The sequence below is a fragment of the Amphibalanus amphitrite genome, unplaced genomic scaffold, assembly GCF_019059575.1.
Source record: "Amphibalanus amphitrite isolate SeventyFive unplaced genomic scaffold, NRLGWU_Aamphi_draft 000055F_arrow, whole genome shotgun sequence".
NCBI classification, from domain to species: domain Eukaryota; kingdom Metazoa; phylum Arthropoda; class Thecostraca; order Balanomorpha; family Balanidae; genus Amphibalanus; species Amphibalanus amphitrite.
In genome coordinates, this window is record NW_024881551.1 from 636,751 (window position 1) to 649,332 (window position 12,582).

Below are 12,582 nucleotides of genomic sequence, written 5' to 3' on the forward strand. Positions count from 1 at the left end.
ATTCGCTTCATCAGTATACGGTTTACGAAATAGAGCTCTTTTCTGGCCGAGCGGATGCATATTGCATACATTCAGGGCATATGCGTGGAGCGCATGGATAAGGCATGCATATAAGGACTGCTTCCTTGCATTTGACGTCAGTGCCAGTCCTATAAATCATCCAGACGGTATGCGTAGTGCGTACCCTGGGTGTGCGTATTGCGCATTTATACCATGCGTGCAACTCGTTCCAAGTAGACTGCTGGAACGTGAAGCCAACTTGAAGTTCCAAGGCTATGAATGCTATTTATTTGTTCGGTTCGGTTGCAGGTACAATGCTGTATTGACTGAAAATACAGACCAGTCTGTCAAGATGAGAAAGGAAACGTATTCAGACCGATTTAACTACTGTAGAACAACATGCCGGACTGTTGCCATTTAGCAGATCTAGAACTGGACAGATCTCCCTCCGTAAAAGTGACGATCTGTAAAGTCATTTGGACTGGCCTTACCCGCCCCTCCCACAAACTTGTTTTAGATTTCTTGTTTAGATATACCAAACTTTTGGACCATCTGTTCCAACTATTATCGGAGTGGCTTTATAATGGCACCCTCGAGAGGTTAGAGTCGAACAACTGCTTTATCGTCATCTGTACACATATTTATCTTAGCTCGCCGGATATGTCACTCGCTGAACGAATTCCTCGGCACTGTTCCCATGTTGACATCAGGTTTTAGTTGCCCCCCCCCCCCCCCCCAGTCCCTACCGGTACAGGTCCTCTGCTCACTGACACGATCTTTGAACGTAACGAGGTAACGTTCAACAGGCAAAATGAGCGGCAACGGCAGCAATATTGGACTGAACGACTCTTCAGTGACTCAGTCCAATACACCCCAGTTATAGGAACTGATACTCTTATAATCAGCACACGGCAATGTTCGATTATCACCCGGTGCGGGTACCCACTCCGTCATCGGCCGCTATAACCGAAGTCTCTAACGCAGCAGACTGGAGCGGCCTGTTGGAACCGGGACGGCCAGTTACAGCCAGTGGTGCGTGGTAGCACGCCACTTCTCCGTATTGCCTCGCGGAGGCGTGAAACATTTTACACGTCAGTAGACTAGACATGTGACATTTTTAGTAGATGATAGAGGCACCGGTGAACTCTCCAATGCTGGTGGGCAAGCAGGCAGTCAAGAGAGTGCGTATTTATCTCGAAAATTTTATCTTCAGCCTCTCACGGGACTCTATGGATCAGTAAAATTGTCCATCCTTGCACATGCAGACAACACAGAAAAGGAAATTATGAAGCACTGCTTGATACAATGTTTGATGTGGTAATCTACCCCGATGTTATAACTCTGTGCATTTTCAGTTATAACTCGGCATTTTTTATAACTCTGCATATCTCTTCAGTACATGTAAACTGCATCAATTTAAATGAAACTCACTCAAAAGTGAATGGTTGACGCAAAAATATATATTGCGACAAAATGTACTTCAGCGTTCAACACACGTACATAGGAAAACATCGAAGCGTCAAATACAAAATCCCTCCGGATAAATGCAAACAAGACGACATTATTAGCATCAGCAGCGAACACGAATCGCGGCAGTGAAAGGTAAGAGCATTGTATCAAATGAAACAGCAAATAAACGAAGGTCAGCCCCTTTCACGTCCATCCACCAGTGAGATTATCAAATTGCCGCTTGTTCAGGAACATGACACAGTCCGCGTTCAACAGTTCCAGACCACAAACATGTTTTGTCACGACCACACATCAGGGCACAGGTAGCAGTTCCCGAGCGCCACGGTAAAAGCACGTTAAAAAGTAACATCGCAAAATATACGAGCCATCGATAAAAAGCTCCAGTACGGCGCAATGCTCAAGCATGCCGCTCCCGCTTCACGAAACAACGCGCGCCGCACATACACGGACCCGGCGTATATACGTGACTCGTGGCTACATGGTTCATTTGTCAGTACGTTAGACACGTCCCAATCTCCTAGTTTCTTCTCGAGGACCGCACTTTAACAGGGCTTCATATACGCAGTAATTCGCAAAGCGGTGGGTTCCGTCAGTGGACTCTGCCAGCGGTCAGTATTGAGAGTATCGACCAAGGGGATTAATGGAACTATCACCGGACTTATTTGTAGTTACACCAACTACGAACAGTATCTATACTCCCGAACTAATTTCATCAGACACTTCTACATTTCTTCTAGTGTTGTAGCCACAAGTTTATCTGTATTGTGTGCTCGCACACATGCACGTGCGACTTCACGACACAATCTGCGCTCAAACACACCCATCATGCTGGTGGAACACGTTACAATACCCATAGTTTCCAAAAGTTGTATACAAAAATTGATAGACATATGTTAAATACTGCAACATTTGACGAGAGTACCTAGAGAGGAGAACCGTTTCATAGCACGCAAATGTGCCGAGCGAGCGCCGTCAATACAAGGGGATTCTGTGATAGTAGACACTAAACAGGAGAGATTCTGAAAAAAAACTTTGTCCCAAGACACGACACCTCCCGAATACTGAACCACTACGTCCGTCTCGGCAGCCCTTAAGGAAGCCCGCCCCGTTCACAACACTTACACAATTCATACACTGGATTATATCGCCTACCACATATAGGCTTCAACGGCAGTTTCACGCGTTCACTTGTAACGGCAACGGCGGCAGAAGCAAACTGGTCCAAAGTTGGGGTGTAAAGTGCCTGTTCAGATCTATGGGACAGCAATCGGTGTGCGTTTCGCTTCAAATATCATCAGTGTTGAACTAGGTCATTCCAAAGAAACCTGCCAGGTCAAACGAAAACCTCGGAAACGTTTACACGAGGTTTAACCCACATACTTTCCCTTATCACATACAATGGCGAGATTTGTCAACACGGCTTAAATTGCACACCTTAATGCAGCACATATTTCGCGAATGGGGCTTTGGTTCTACAACCTACCACCTAAGACTAGCAAAAGTGGAAAATGTCCGGAACTTTTCTTGCCACAGTGTTGTGGAGAAATCGAGGGAGACTTACAATGCTAAATCGTATCACACAACATAGGCGTGGCAAGGTATCTGAAAGCAACTTTGTGTGTAAGTCATACACACTTTACTCAACTTTATGCTGTTCCCTAGGCATAGACTTGTGAAAGGATATTACTTGCTAAGGGTCCCAGTCGATCGTAATTGAAACTGTACTTAAATTGAACCTAAGGTGCATCTCATATTCCGTGCATCAGGCTATGGGCCCGGGTTGGGAACATCGCAACTAAAAAGATGTGGCACAAAACAAAGACAGATCCTAGACTGACTAGCTTTCAATAATTCGCGCCCATTTACACCAATGTACTTAGTGGCTTCCTTTGCACCGTCCTAGTAGCTGCCAACCATCACGATAGCCTCTGATCGGCACCGGCCTCCCGTATCGCCCCTGAGCCCACCCGCCTGCCCTCTGCCGGCCGCCGGGCACACTGCAGCCGCCCCGCCGGCCGCTAGATGGCAGTCTCGGCCTTGGCGCGCGGCGCCGCTTCCTCGCCTACCTGATAGGCCACCACGGAGGCGTGGTCCAGCTTGCCGGGCACCACGGCCAGCTTCTCGCAGACGCGCCGGCGGCGGGCGCGCTGCTCGGCCCTGCTCAGCTCCACACCGTCCCCGCCCGTGTACAGCTCCGGGTCCTCCAGAACCCGCCGCTTGGCCGTCGTCAGCCGGAACGCAAAGTCGAGCAGCTGGCAGCACAGGTGCCGCGCGTCCGTCACCCGGCCCTCGCCCTCCAGCGCGCCGTTACGCAGCAGGTCGTCCATGCGCAGGTGCGTGAGCTCATGCCGCTGCAGGGCGGTGACGACGGGCAGAGTAGGCACCACGGCCGGCGGCGGGACGCGCGGCACCGGGCCCGCCGCGATCTGACGGAGGGGGGGGGGGGGGGGAGGGGATGTCAGACTGGTACCGCATTGCGCAGAAACACGGCGACGATAGTTGGCAAGAACAGCGAGACATAATCATGCATAACACCACACACATTATTAGAAAACAACCTTGAGGGATACCAGTAGCTGTACTAATTCCCAACCACACCAAATCGTAACTAGCATTTAACAGACATTTACGGTAATTCATCCATCACCGTCCACCGCTGCCAACCTGTTTGGCTGACCGGCCCTTGGGCACGGGTGTGAGCACCGTCTTGGAGCCGGGCCGCGGCTGTTTGCCCCCTCGGCCGCTCTCGCCCCGAGCTGTGCCGTTGCCCGCCGGTCGCGCGGGCCGACCGTCGGCCTGTCGCGACGCCGCGCCCTCTGCCGATCCCCGCCGCCGGCCGGAGCCGGGAGCCGTCCCCCCGCCGCCCCGGCCGCCGGCAGGCCCTGGAGGCGGCTGGGGTCCGCCAGACGGCTCGTCGGCCTTCTTGGGCAGCACGAACTTGCCGACGACGGGGTCGAAGTTGTCGCTGACGCCGTCACTGGTGAGGAAGATGATGTCACCCGGCTCCACCTGGAGGTGAGAGGGTGGGAGGGAGGGTTAGAGGGGAGGAATAGACAGGGGCGGTGTGAAACGGGATTTAACGAGGAGATACTGGGAAAGATCAGCACTGACACACGTACAGGTGCACACAAGCATGCAGCACTCTGCAAATACCTGAGCCCAAAACCACTAGCCTTTTCTTGAAGCTAATAGCTCGCATTGAAATCCTGCAGCTTTGATAACAATTTAAACAAACCAAGGCATTCATAGATAAGAAAAATGAAAAATCAGCCGCGCAGGTGTAAAAGATAGGCATCACTCGCTCGTCCGACCGTCTGCGGCGCGGCTCTGACCTGAGTCATTGACAGGGTGAGGTTGTTGAGCTCCGGGTTCTGACCAGCCACGGGTCCCAGCGCTCCCAGAGCGTCCCGCATGTCGCGCATGCTGTTTATGTCGTGAGAACCTGTCGGAAGAGACGACCACCGGTTACAGCTCAGTGCCGGATACAGAAGCGGACTTAAGGGGAGCCATGGTGTTGAGGAGTGTATCAGATGAACACCATTTCGTACCCAAAGAACAGTGTAAACACAAACAGTAAAAACACATCTCGCAATTAATACTCCTTGGATCAAAAATCCTTCGCGCGAAGCTAAACATTTTCATCAAAGTATTCCAAAACCTAAAAGCCGTCCAATATTCTACAAACGCTCAAAGCCAGGCAGCCACTCCCTTTAAAAAGTAGCCAGTATTCGCACCCACCTTTGGTGATTTCCCTGACACCATGTCGCGAGCTGAACACATACGCCAGACTATCTCCGACGTTACAGACGCAGACGACGAACTTGGCGCGCGTGCGCCCCTGTGCCAGCTGGCAGGGCACCACGGCGGCGGCGGTGAGGGTGGTGAGCATGCCGCCCTCCTGCAGGATCAGACTGTGTGCCGCGTGAAACGACTGCAGCAGCGCCGCAAACACGTCCTGGGGGAGGGCAGAGAGGCCGAGAGAGTCGGGTTAGCGCGCCGGGAGAACAGAGGAAGGAGTTGGAGATGTATAGCTGTGGCTGGGTCATGGGTGGTTTCAATCAATTTCATAAATCAATATGATGTCTTTATTTAGTCTGATCTGTGAAAAAGTAAAGCATATAACCCGTGAGAGAAAGGTCTAGAAGATTGTGTTTAAGTGGCCAAGTAATTTGAAAATAGCTGATTATGGGAATAAGGTTTTCGTATAGACATTCAGCTCACAAAGTCTCGTGAGAGTAAGAGAATTGAAAGAGTTTGGCATACTTTGTGAGGAAAAGACACGAAGCTGTCAGCGAAATAGTGTCAAGATTTGCATGTTACTGAAGATTAATCTCGTCTCTCGACCGAGGCCCGCAAAAACCGTGGCGAGAGATGCGCATATGGAGATAGAGGAGTGGCGGCGTACTATCTCCATCATACCATTCACCACATCACACGCTATTTCGGGACCATCTACTGCGCCCATCTCTTTCACTTTGCGTCTAGCTCGCCTTATTTCCCCGCGGAATAGCGGAGCCGGCTGCCAAAAATGGATTCAATGCCGCGCCGAGTGGCCGGCTCGGAGCCGGCCGCCTTCGACCAAAACCGGTACGGGGGCGGCCGGACCGGTCTGAACGGGCCCATCGGCACAATGGCGGGTAAGTTGTCACCGACAGGTCCCATTGGATCCAACCGAAATGAATCGCCGCTCCAAGCAGTCGCGCCCAGACTCTGCCCTACTGTGCCGGGGAGAGGGGAGGGGCAGGGACAGCCTTACTGTGCCGGGAGGGCGGGGAGGGGACACTCAGGGCAGCTCGACTCCACCAGACTAGCGTGTTGTCGAGCAGTTAGCGGTGCAGCCGGCTGGAAGTCAGAGGAAGTCCCAACCGCCGCGGTCGATGGGAGAGGGCTGGTATCGATCCCGTGCAGAGTGCATGTCGCCCCCACCCACCCCTGCGCTCCTGTTAACACAGAGGCACCAGGGCCGACCCCGCTGCCGTCCGCGATGACGCACCCGGTGACGGGGTGTCGCCGGGACTGGGGACGGCGGCACGTGGGCGAGCGCCTACATGGGCGTGACGTGCGACAGATAGAGAATCGAGGGGTATTATCCGTGCACACAGACATCGGTGGTGCGTGATGTTTTTACTAGTTTCTAAAAACAGATTCGGGACTGACACCACTACGCAGTGTGGCCTACGCAGTGAGATAGCCGTCTAAAAATGCGTTACGCAGCGCTGGATGTTGTGCACGTACACTGTACACTGTACAGCATACATGCCAACGCAAATGACTTCTTTTGAACCCGATATTAGGAGGAGCTGTGTTATCGCCGCAGAGCACATTGCCTAATAAATGCCGACGCATCTGGTGGAAAAAGGATCAGCCCCGGCTTCGTTGGCTGCAAAAATAGCACGCCAATGCACCTAGAAGACACAAAGGTGATCCTACTCTTATTTACATGATATCCGTCTCATCAATCCCGTGTACCAAAACCCACCACTCAAGTCATTCTGCGCCTCTCCCATGACACCCTTGGGCCTTGACTGTCGTTATACTATATATTCTGTGCGCCCACACCCACCTGTGTGCTTTGCACGCTGGCGGCGGCGCCGAACAGCGCCCGGTTCAGGTAGTCGAGGCAGCCGTGGACGGCGCAGCGCGCTGCCAGCCGAGCCTTCTCGCCCCAGTTGACGCCGTCAGCCAGAGCTAGCAGGGCGCTGTTACTCCGACATACCACGCCGAACGCGTCGGCGATCGGTTCACCTGCGGACAGCGGGGTCGGGGGTGAGGCAGTTTGACACAAAAGGGGCCGGTGTGGAGCGAGTATGAATCCAATGACAAGAACATGTGCTTGAACCGGCAATATGCAGCGGAAGATGTGGGAGCTTGAGAAGACGCTTAACTGTAACGGACATGTAACTACGGAGAACGGACTCCTCAAATGTGTTTTGACATCTGTTCAGCAGTCAACAGGTTTCACGCACGTTAAACTGCGCGCCCGCCGCTGTTCGGCGCTGTTCGATATCCGGCCCCCTCTATTGTACCCAGTCACGAAATGACGTGACCCGAACACTAGGTCAATGTGACCCGACACCGCACCCCATTACATAATGAGCTCCTGAGCACGATACGCTAACACGCGCTGTTGGTACCGCCTCGGCCTGACAGCTGTGGCCGGGGTAGGTCGGGCCCTCCCGACACGCTAAAAACGAGATGGTTTTTAGCGTGTAAAGAAAAAGAAATGGTTCGTAAAAAGAAATGGTTTCGGTGGTTTCGGAGAAAACACCGAAACCATTTCTTCGTAACAACAGAGTTACTCCAAAGTTTGATTCAATCAAAGAAATAATTTCTTTCGATCATGTTACGGAACTTTCGATGTCGCTACAAAACGAGCAACACGAAAACCGTTTCAACGTCTCTCACTCACAGTTGAACTACACGCATCACATAGGATGAGTCCCACCGACCTCGCCACCCTTTCCTCCTCCCTCCCTCCATGAACCTGACTTTCCCTGCTTGCTCACTGTCCATGCTTCTGTCCCCTCTCTGTCCCGCGTCCCCGTCCCTGGCCCGTCGCTGTCCCGTGTCGTGTCCCACGCCCTGAACTCTCCCTGCCACGTGTCCCCACGCCCCCGACCTCCCCCGTCCAGTGTTCCACGCCGCTGACCTCTCCCCGCCCGTGTCCCCGGCCGCTGACCTCTCCCTGTCCAGTGTTCCCCACCCCTGAACCCTCCCTGCCCTATGTCCCCCACCCCTGATCCCTCCCCTCCCGTGTCCCCGGGACTGACCTGCGTGCACCCCGGTGACCGGATGACACTCGTACAGCGACACGGAGCTGCCGAAGGCGCGCGGGTGCGGTCGGTTCCAGTTCACTGTTCCAGCGATCTCGTCATGCTGCGTACGCCGCAGGCACTCGTCTGGAGAAGCGGGTCAGAGGTCATCGCGGGGACAGAAAAAAGGTCCATTAGGGTCACACATAACTGTATGGTAACTTAGGATTACAGAGATGGCGATGGCCACTAAGTGCAAAATATAAATATAACAGGCATATAGAAATCGACCTCGAGAGCTGTCAAGGAAATAAAGCTAAGTAGCAGTGGGTCAAGGGCATATGCCATTATCGATAGTGATATCGAATACCTTACTCCATTCAAAGTGAATATTTTCCTTAATTTTAAGCTAATGATTGCGAAAGTCATCCAAACCTACGTATTCCTAGAAGATCGTAACACATGCACTCGGGGCATACGACAAGTCCTCTTTACATTTACAAGCATACGGCGAACCAAGTAAAATCATCATTTGCAATACAAACTAAATCAGCAGCACAGCGTGCAAATGGCGTGCACGCGTGCACCGTACGCTCTGTTCTACTCTGCAGGCGGCGCGGACAGCCGTGCGGTCGCGCGGGGAAAGTGAGCGCGGTGTTCGTGCACGGTGGGCACCCCGTGTGATACCATCGGCCGTCCCACGGCACACCGACACAGTGATCGGGTACACGGGACCGAGCGGCACCGGCCGGCCGCGAGCGAGCGGTGTAGCCCGTTAGGTGGGCCACGATCGAGCTTCGTCGATAGTATACGGAAATTTTGAGTGATAATTTTGATTTTATCACATAGTTCAAAAGAAGGCGTCACACATGGATAAAATATAACACCAATCACAAACCACCACGCACCCAAACTGATAAGCTGTGTGATGAAGTCCTGAAAACGAATGGTAACGTAAAAAGAGTGTCATTCATTTCAGACAACTAATTATTTAGTGGTTTTCACTTCAAAATATTGATTATTTAGGCGGCAGGCGGATCCGAAAGTTGGAAGCATAGCCAAGCTAGTCTTGATGACTATCATATCGAAAAAAGAAAATGGTCGAACAAAAATTAAGCGACTGAACACTTGTTTTTGTTCACGCTCAAACAAAATCAAAAGACAATCATCCCATTTCCAACTTTGATCCACTCCGCACCAGCCCTGATGATTTATAAATCACGATGTGAAATACTGTTAGTCAAATGCGTTAAATGAAACCAAAACAGCAGTGATATGAAAGGCACAGTCAAAACACCGCATGCAACAAAACCAGACACTAAACCAAGCGAAACTGTAAACGAGATGTCAGAAAAAAGGAAACCACGCCAGGCGCGAATAGCGACGCAGACGGTGTCAGATGAATTAGCGGCGTGCTCCGTTAGTCTCGCTAAAAGTCAGCTCCCACACAGTCTGCGGAGCACACAGAGCCGCGCCTCAACCCGTATCGCTACAAATGCGGAACAGACGAAGAGCTAACCACGGGCACTAGCGTCGGCACGGCTCGGCCTGGCAGCGCGCCCGTCCTGTGTCGGCGGCGAGGGGCGGACAGGACACGCGGGAGGCAAAGCGGCGGTCCGCAGGTGACACTCGTGCACACGTGCAGCGGCCGGCCGGCTGAGCTGGGTGGGTGCCCGTGCGCGCCTTACCGGGCCTCGTGTACCGCTGGTAGCCGAGCAGAAGGGCGCCGCACGGCTCGGCCGCTGGCCGGTCCGGGCCGCTCTCGGAGTCGGAGGAGCGGCCGTCCGGCTCGCCCCTCCGGTCCCGGGGCGGGGTGCTGACGGCCGCCGGGCCGCCCGCCGCGTGGATCGGGGTACTGGTGGCGGCAGGCGCGGCCGGCGAGCCGGGGGGACAGAACGCCGTCCGCTCCGGCACCGGCCGGCCCGCCGAGGAACCCGACACTGACGGGAGAGGGTCTCCAGCCGGGGCGGTATCTCCTCCGTGAGTCGTACCACCCTCTGCTGGCTGCTCCACCACCTCTTTGGGAACTCCCGGCGCTGCCGTGTCCCGCCCCTCCTCCCCGACCCTCCCTGTGGACACCTCCCCCGTCTGCACCGGGTCTATCGCAGACCGGTCGCCAGTAACGCAGCCCGAGTCGACCTCGCTGCTGCGTTCAAAGCTGATGAAACTCGCGCTTCTGGCCGGGCTCTCCAGTTCAGAGGTCGGTATTTGACTGCAGCTGCTGCCCAGCCCGCCGTCCAGCTGAGAGACCGACCCCTCCCCGGCCACTCCGCCATCCCCATCCGCACCGGGGAGTCCATTGGGCTGTGACGCGTCCTTTGGTTCCCGGTCTGGGGACGACTTTAGCTCCTCAGTAGCGTTGGTGGGAGTGGGACAGTCGTCAGAGGAGCGGCCCGTCGGTGAGGAGCGCTCCCTCGCAGCGTCCTCCCCGTTCACCGTCCTCCCGTCCTCTCCTCCGGGGGAGCCGGGAGCCGACACTGGCGTCGCCGCCGTCGGAGTGGCCGCCTCCACCGACACCGGTCCAAACTCCTCCAGAGAGGAGGGTCCCAGGTCGTCCAGGGAGGCGGCGGCCCTGCCGGCGGCCGGCGGCCCGCCCAGGTTAGGTAGCGAGTCGCTGTTGGTGCTGCACAGCGAGGTCATCATGGTCTGTAACAGCTCCTCCTCCTCGTCCAGCCGGTGGTCGCTGAAGCAGCGGCGCGCCGGCAGCGTCTGGGCCTTGCAGCGCGCCAGGTCGCCCTGTCGGATGCGGTACCAGCGCTCGTAGGGCACCGGCGGCGAGCGGGGCACCCAGGTGGGCAGCGTCAGGTTCCCGGCGAGCCGCTGGCGCGGGTAGTGGAGGCGCGCCAGCCGCGCCGCCAGCGACGTACCGTCCGCGGGCGCCGGCTCCTCCTCCGACTCGTCGTCTGAGTCGATGTAGTTGATGCCCGGCTCGCTGGAGGTGACCGGCTGGGCGCGGTGCGGCACGGCCGTCAGCCCGCCGGCCGGGCCCGTGTAGGCGGCCACCACGGTCGGCTGCAGCGGGCCGATGCGCTGCTCCGGCAGCTGAGCGGCATCCCGCGCGTGGTCAATGGCCACCTCCGAGCGCGACAGCTCGCTGGGGACAGGGAAGGAGGGTTAGGGAAGGGAGTGGCTCACATATTCTGGTCTAGATGTAAGTAGCAATGCCTGGGGTGTAATTCATCAACTAAATTGATAGGGATTTGTCTGGAATCTGTCAGTTTCAGCACATTAAAGCAAAATACACTGCAAAACTAGGGTATTATTTTGAAGAAAGTTAATATCAGGTGGCTACTGGCTGTATCATGCTCAGGAAAAAAAGATAGGAATCTGGTGATAACTGGTGAGCCCACTTCACTTCTGAGTATAACAAATGTCCAAATATCAATGGGTCCATTTAAGGATCAATAGTAGTACAAACCAAAGTTCATAGACCAATAGGTAGTTGCCATCAACACATCATGATCAAAGATCCAAAACTGATAGGGCAATAGTCAACAAAAGTTTTAGTAGTCAGAATGTCACCTGGATGAGACTAATGAGCAGGGAAACAGAAATACAATGCACTATATTGACTCATTAGTCACTGATAATCACGTCACATCTCATCACCATCACATGAATGCTAATTTCTAAAGGCATTGCAATCATACAGCTGCATTCAGTCTGGAATAATACTTGATAAAGCATAACTATTCTTATTACTATTTGACACATATTTCACAACCATTCTAATACACAGAAATTCTAATAGAAAATGTCAAAAGGAAGGGCAACCTCAATAAGCAGGGTAAGCCACACCAGTATTCTCTGATGAGTCTCGTACTCACCCATTAAGATACTTAGTGATAAAGCATCCATCAGTGTTCCCACGCAGATCAGCAACAGATTGGTCAGCTGCAGCACAGTGGCTATTGCTGGATAGCTGCCGCAAGAATCCAGCAAACCTTTTCTTGATATTGGAAGGCATTACTCATTCAGGTGACAAACAATCAGTATCAATTTATTTCTGATGATGAATTAAACCTAGCTTACTGAATAGCTATATATCTGCTCAGAACTGCACCATAAACTAGGAATAAAATCACATAATTCTAAAAATGCGCTGGAAAATGGCAAAAGGTCAGATCTTGATTTGCATTTGCACATCTTATTAAATGGATCATCAAATAAGGAAACAAAAATAGCAGGACATGTGTAGTTAAGAGTATGCAATCAAATGACAGGCCCAAATGTTTTAAAACGGACTGACATAAGAGATAAACCACCGCCCACCGTCACCACCCCTCAGCATTTTCACAACTTGAACTGGGAGCTGGGAGTTGGCTGCTGGGAGTTGATGTGATAGATAGAAAATCACAGC

The 12,582-nt window shown here is 53.4% G+C and overlaps 1 protein-coding gene across 1 annotated transcript; it reads right to left on the reverse strand.

Annotated features, from left to right (window-relative positions):
- Nucleotides 1-1,461: 1,461 nt before the first annotated feature.
- LOC122378138 (PP2C-like domain-containing protein CG9801) lies at nucleotides 1,462-12,546 on the reverse strand. Its single transcript, XM_043358859.1, has 9 exons — nucleotides 12,472-12,546; nucleotides 12,050-12,324; nucleotides 11,090-11,316; nucleotides 8,241-8,369; nucleotides 7,034-7,215; nucleotides 5,209-5,425; nucleotides 4,803-4,912; nucleotides 4,135-4,479; nucleotides 1,462-3,896 (listed from the first exon to the last, which is right to left on the reverse strand). The coding sequence occupies exons 2-9, from the start codon at nucleotides 12,187-12,189 to the stop codon at nucleotides 3,489-3,491; spliced, it is 1,758 nt and encodes a 585-aa protein (XP_043214794.1). The 5' UTR covers nucleotides 12,190-12,324; nucleotides 12,472-12,546; the 3' UTR covers nucleotides 1,462-3,488.
- Nucleotides 12,547-12,582: the final 36 nt, after the last annotated feature.